General features: G+C 57.7%; 2 protein-coding genes across 2 annotated transcripts in view; one reads left to right on the forward strand and one right to left on the reverse strand.

The window, feature by feature from the left end:
* The window catches only part of MONBRDRAFT_30388 (uncharacterized protein), a gene marked incomplete at both ends in the record, with an annotated part of 4,215 nt that extends 2,604 nt beyond the window's left edge, over window positions 1–1,611 (forward strand). Inside the window, 3 exons of the mRNA XM_001750824.1 lie at window positions 301–1,045; window positions 1,180–1,395; window positions 1,470–1,611. Coding sequence (XP_001750876.1) covers window positions 301–1,045; window positions 1,180–1,395; window positions 1,470–1,611 — 1,103 coding nt within the window. The remainder of the gene's footprint in view (window positions 1–300; window positions 1,046–1,179; window positions 1,396–1,469) is intronic.
* Window positions 1,612–1,928: 317 nt separating this feature from the next.
* Window positions 1,929–4,925, reverse strand: MONBRDRAFT_34754 (uncharacterized protein). Its single transcript, XM_001750837.1, has 10 exons — window positions 4,848–4,925; window positions 4,197–4,335; window positions 4,019–4,098; window positions 3,810–3,933; window positions 3,326–3,465; window positions 3,192–3,257; window positions 2,913–2,957; window positions 2,571–2,808; window positions 2,247–2,386; window positions 1,929–2,161 (listed from the first exon to the last, which is right to left on the reverse strand). The coding sequence occupies exons 2-10, from the start codon at window positions 4,258–4,260 to the stop codon at window positions 2,048–2,050; spliced, it is 1,011 nt and encodes a 336-aa protein (XP_001750889.1). The 5' UTR covers window positions 4,261–4,335; window positions 4,848–4,925; the 3' UTR covers window positions 1,929–2,047.
* Window positions 4,926–5,734: the final 809 nt, after the last annotated feature.

Raw genomic sequence — 5,734 nt, forward strand, 5'->3', positions numbered from 1 at the left:
TGACCTCCACCTCGACCTCGACCTCCACCTCGACCTCGACCTCGACCTCCACCTCGACCTCGACCTCGACCTCCACCTCCACCTCGACCTCCACCTCCACCTCCACCTCCACCTCGACTTCCACCTCCACCTCCACCTCGACTTCCACTTCCACTTCCACTTCGACCTCGACCTCGACCTCGACCTCGACCTCAACTTCCACTTCCACCTCGACTTCCACCTCGACTTCCACCTCGACTTCCACCTCGACTTCCACCTCGACTTCCACTTCCACTTCCACCTCGACCTCGACTTCGTCAGAAAATCCCGATGCCAATCCTGGCGGGCCTGGTGGCAACCCAACGCTATTCCCTCCTACGGACGAGCCCACGGATGAGCCCACGGATGAGCCCACGGATGAGCCCACTACGGAGGAAGAGACGCGCCCTCGAACCACTACCAGGGTCACGCGCGCGCCAACGACAACACAGCGTCCCGTTGTGACTACTACGAGCGCCGCCACTCGCCCGATGACGACGGGACGTCCCGACGGTCCCACGGCCGAGGCCCCTACCGATGAGCCCACGACGGAGGAGCCAGATACTCGTGCGACCACTCGTGTAACGGCTCAGCCCACGCGCCCCGCCACCACTCGCCGCCCCGACGGACCAACCGATGAGCCCACGACGGAGGAGCCAGAGACCCGCGAGACCACTCGTGCCACACGCCCTGCCACCACTCGCCGCCCTGATGGGCCAACCAACGAGCCACCTACGGACGAGCCAACCATGGAGCCAACGGAGGAGGCTACGGACGAGCCGACCATGGAGCCAACAGAAGAGGCCACGGGTGAGCCGACCATGGAGCCAACAGAAGAGGCCACGGGTGAGCCGACCATGGAGCCGACGGGAGAGGCCACCGCCGAACCCACCAACGAGACTGAATGTGCCTTCTTCCAACCTTGCGACTGTGCCGATACCGAGACCGAGTTTTTGTCCGAGGATGCCGATGGCTGTCTGACTTGTGCCTGCCGCAACGCCAGCTGCCCACCCGTCGAGCCATGCAGGTTTGTTCTTCAGTGTCGTCTTCTTATTCATGACGCCTCCCGTGCTTTTGAGCCAATTGTAGTTGCCACATGGCGCGCTGCCTCGTGTGTTCTGACCTCATGAAACGCTTGTTATCTGCCCGTGTGTGCTGTAGCTGTGGCGTTGATACATTCCCCGTCACTACCCAGGATGAGTTTGGGTGCGAGACGTGCTCATGCGTCAACCTGACGGGTGCTGAGATGGCGGGTGAGAGTGCCCTTGAAGAGGATGACTCGAGCAACGGATCGGACAATGGCACGGGCATTATCGTTGCGATTGTTGGCGGTGTTGCCCTGGTTGTACTAGCCGTTGTGGCCGTGGTCGTGGCTCGGTACGTCTTGTTGCTCGGCTCGCGCAGGGTGGGGTGTCATGGCTTCAGACTCACGCTTGCATGGGAATGCTTAGGTCGCGTTCTCAAGCCAAGCGCGCCTCTTCGTTTGAAGCCCAGAACCTGGAGTTTGATGAGCTTCAATCGGGGGACGCCGTCGTGCCCATTGCACCTGCAGCAGCTGGTTCGGAGGGCCTTGAATACGACGAGAACATCTAAGTTGAGACCCACCAAATTCAGCCCCAGTGGCATACTCACATCATGAGAAGCCGCTATTCATGTCATGTTCGCTGCGCCCGCGCCGTTCTTTTGCTTCTCGAACGGCGGCGCTGGAGCGCGCGATCATTGTTTTCTGTGCATGTCTCTGTTCCATGTTTGTCCGGAATGTGAGCGTGCTTTGTTCGAGTGAGTGAGTGAGCGTGCGGCATGACCAGATGGGTATGCACACGCCTGCGTGCTGAGCGCCCCGGTTCGTACTTTTGTGTGTGTGTTTTTTTGTCATTTGTTCGTTTGTGTTGTGCATGAGCTGTAGCATGCCATTTTGCGTGAGCCTGCAATTGAATTGCAAAGAATACCAGAGAATAGCAATTGCACAACTCTTGGTGGGGACGACCTTTTGCGCCGCTATGAACAATGGGCTGGTGACATGCGCGGCCTACTTTTGGGCAGCGGCAGCTTGGAGGTGATTATCCATCCACAAAACCTGCTGATGCTGGCGAACTGTGGGCATGTCGACCATGGTGCCTTCGAATTCAAAAGCTCCGGTGCCCTGCACATGTCAAGGGCAGACAATGAGGACTGTGGGAGACGCAGAAGCGTTGTGGGCGACAGCGTGCAAGGCCGTGGGTGCGTACTGCGTCGCTATGGGCGTTGAAAGCGTCGACCAGGCGACGGGCGTAGTCGATTTGCTGTGGGGTGGGGTGATAGGCTGCCTGAACGATGGGAACCTGAACTGGATGGATCACCTGCTTGCCGTCAAAGCCCATTTCCGCGCCTGTTGTGCCATTTTATTGACAGGCGGGGCAGGGTTGGTCAAGTCAGACAACGTTCTTTTGTATGAGCCTGTTTTTTTGACATGTCTGTCTGAGCGCCAAGGGCCGTGTTTGGCCCAGACGGTGGGAACTGAAAAAAGGCAGGGCGGGACGGGGCAGGGCAGGGCAGGGCGGGGCGGGGCCGACCTTCGGAGGCTTCTTGTTCCAGCAAATCAAGGCCTTGTTTGTAGTGGATGTTGACAATGTCAATGGCGGTGAGGCCAAAGCGGGCGGCGGCGACAATGGTCTGTTGTCGGGCCAGGAGCAGTTCGCGGTTGCTCGGGGTGCGTCGGGCGCGGATGCTGGCAGCAAAGTCGTCGCCCCCAAGGATCAAGCCATCATGAATGATGCGGCGGTCCTCTGCGGAGCCCCGGTCCTTGCCCACCTGCAGCCAAGGGCAGTTGGGGTGAGCGCAACGTCGGGGCAGTCGGGACAATAAAACCAGTCTGAGAAGCCTCGTTGTGCAGGGCTAGCAAGAATGGGATTTACCTGACAGATATCGTGGAGGAAATGCAGACCCACGGCGGATTCGACCTGGCAGGTGCAACGGTAAAAAAAAAAAAAAAAAAAAAAAAAAAAAAAAAAAAAAAAAGGGAAGCGGAAAGAGAGAGAGAGAGAGAGAGAGAGAGAGAGAGAGAGAGAGAGAGAGAGAGAGAGAGAGAGAGAGGAAAAAGAAAAAAAAAGAAAAAAGAAGAGGGTTGATGAGTTGGGTGCACCGGGCGGCTATGAGCCATGGGAGTCTCAACCTGGGAGGGAGGGATGACATACTTGGGTGATGAGGTGCAAAGGTTTGGTATTGCTATCGGGGCTGAGCGTTTGGACGGCGTCGTACAACTGGGGCGTCAAGCGAGGGCCACAGTGAGCGGATGGCTGGGGTGGGGCGTGCTGGAGAACAAGCTTACCCATTCCATTTGTTCCGGGGTGTCTACTTTTGGGACGACAATGGTGTGGGGTCGAGTTGAGGCGCCCAGCACGGCCTCGAGGTCGTGCCAGGCGTGGGGAGTATCGACGGGGTTGATTCGGACGGCAACCTCTGAGCGACCTGAGGCAGCGAAAAAAAAAAAAAAAGGTGAGGGGGTTAGGGTTGGGCTGAGGGGAGGGTTTGTCAGGGTAAGAAGAGGCTCGATGGGGGGGACCACCAGGAGGCCGAGAGGGAGGCAACAACGGGACAACGACGGGGCACCCGGGGGCCGAGAGGGAGGCAACAACGGGACAACGACGGGGCACCCGGGGGCAACAGCGGGGCAACAACGGGACAACACGGGGCAACAACGGGGCAACAACGGGGCAACACCCGGGGGCAGCAACGGGGCAGCAACGGGGCAGCAACGGGGCAGCAACGGCGCAACCGGGGGCCGAGAGGATGGGAGATGGGCAGCAACTGACCAAAGTTGGTGGATGAGAGGATGTCTGGGATGGCTTGGCGAGCATCGGGTTTGCGGGCTTCGGCAACAGCATCTTCGCAGTCGAGGCAGATGAGGTCGACGTCTAGGGTACTGGCCTTGACGACCTGCGCGACCAGGGCACGGGGACGAGCAAACTGAGCTGTGCGCCGCGACGCGACTCGTTTCGGTGGTCTACGGCGGCGCACTCACCTTGCGATGGTCATGTGCCGGAAGGTACAGCAGGGCTCGCCGCAGCAGCCCAATGGCGCCATCCCCACCCGCCGCGGCATCTATGACGGACAAACCACCGGTGAGCCAGCAGTTTATCCAACCACCAAGTCCAACTGATCTTTGCCCATGCCGCGTGCCACTTTCTCGACCGACTCACCACCACCAGCGAGCCGGGCGTAGGCCTTGCCCGCCTCAATGGCCGTCTGTGCCACCCGCTGCATCCTCCGTTTGACTCCCAACAGCGCCAACAGATCCAGTTGGCAGTGCCAACAGAGCCAACAGGAGAGCCAGCAGTGCTAACAGAGCCAACAGACTTAGCGGTCAGCAAGAGTCAACAGGAGCGCCAACAGAGAGGAGAACCAGGAGAGGAACGCCAACAGGAGAGCCAGGAGAGGAGAACCAGGAGAGGAGCGCCAACAGGAGAGCCAGCAGCAGAGCCCACAGAACCAGCAGTACCAACAGCAGTGCCAACAGCAGCAGAGCCAGCAGTAGAGCCAACAGCAGGAGTACTGATAGCAGAGCCAACAGGAGAACCAGGAGAGGAGCGCCAACAGCAGCAGGCGTACCAACAACAGGAGAAGTACCAACAGGAGAGCCAACAGGAGAGGGGTACCAACAGCAGCAGGAGCACCAGCAGCAGCAGGGGTACCAACAGCAGCAGGGGAGTACCAACAGCAGTGCCACCAACAGCAGCAGGAGTACCACCAGGAGCAGGAGCACCACCAGCAGCAGTACCAACAGCAGGAACACCAACACCAGCAGCAGCAGCAGGGGTACCAGCAGTAGGAGCAGCAGCAGGGGTACCAACCAAGAGGAGGAGGGGGCGGTTACCCAATCTCTGGATTTCCCACTGGTGGCACGACGTTTGATTTTCGCCTTTTTCTCGTATCTCTTTTTGCAACTGGCCCCCAATTTGCATTAAGCCCCTCTAAAATGAATAACAGGATGAAGAAGAGAGAGAGAGAGAGATTAAGAGAGAAAAACACGAAAGAAATTTAGAGAGATTCGGCGATCCTGGTTCGGTTTGAAAGAGAGGAGAACGAGGGCTTGCTGCTGCTGCTGCTGCTGCTGCTGCCTTCTTTGAGACGGTGGCGCCCGAAGCGCTCTCTGCCCCCATGGGCCGAGCTAGTCTCACAACACCGCTTCGGTCCATAGCCTTTTTGAGAAGAAGAGAGAGAGAGAGAGAGAAACAGAGAGAGAGAGAAACAGAGAGAGACAAACAGAGAACAAACAAAGATAGAGAACAGAGAGAGAGAACACAGAGAGAGAGAAACAGAGAGACAGTCGATTTGAGAGGGAGCCCATTGTCAGATCTTTTCACTTTTTCATTCGTTCGACGTACGTTCAAGAGAAAGAGAGAGTTGCTTTGCTGTTGTCTCTCTCTCTCTCTTCTCTTTCTCTGCGTCTCTGTCTCTGTCTCTCTCTGTCTCTCTGTCTCTCTGTCTCTGTCTCTGTCTCTGTCTCTGTCTCTGTCTCTGTCTCTGTCTCTGTCTCTGTCTCTGTCTCTGTCTCTGTCTCTGTCTCTGTCTCAGTCTCTGTCTCAGTCTCTGTCTCTGTCTCTGTCTCTGTCTCTGTCTCTGTCTCTGTCTCTGTCTCTGTCTCTGTCTCTGTCTCTGTCTCTCTCGCTGTCTCTGTCTCTCTCGCTGTCTCTCTCTGTCTCTCTTCGCGCTATTTTCTCTCTGTGGGTCGATCGAT

This window comes from Monosiga brevicollis, genomic scaffold (assembly GCF_000002865.3).
Source record: "Monosiga brevicollis MX1 MONBRscaffold_49 genomic scaffold, whole genome shotgun sequence".
Classification (NCBI taxonomy): Eukaryota; class Choanoflagellata; order Craspedida; family Salpingoecidae; genus Monosiga; species Monosiga brevicollis.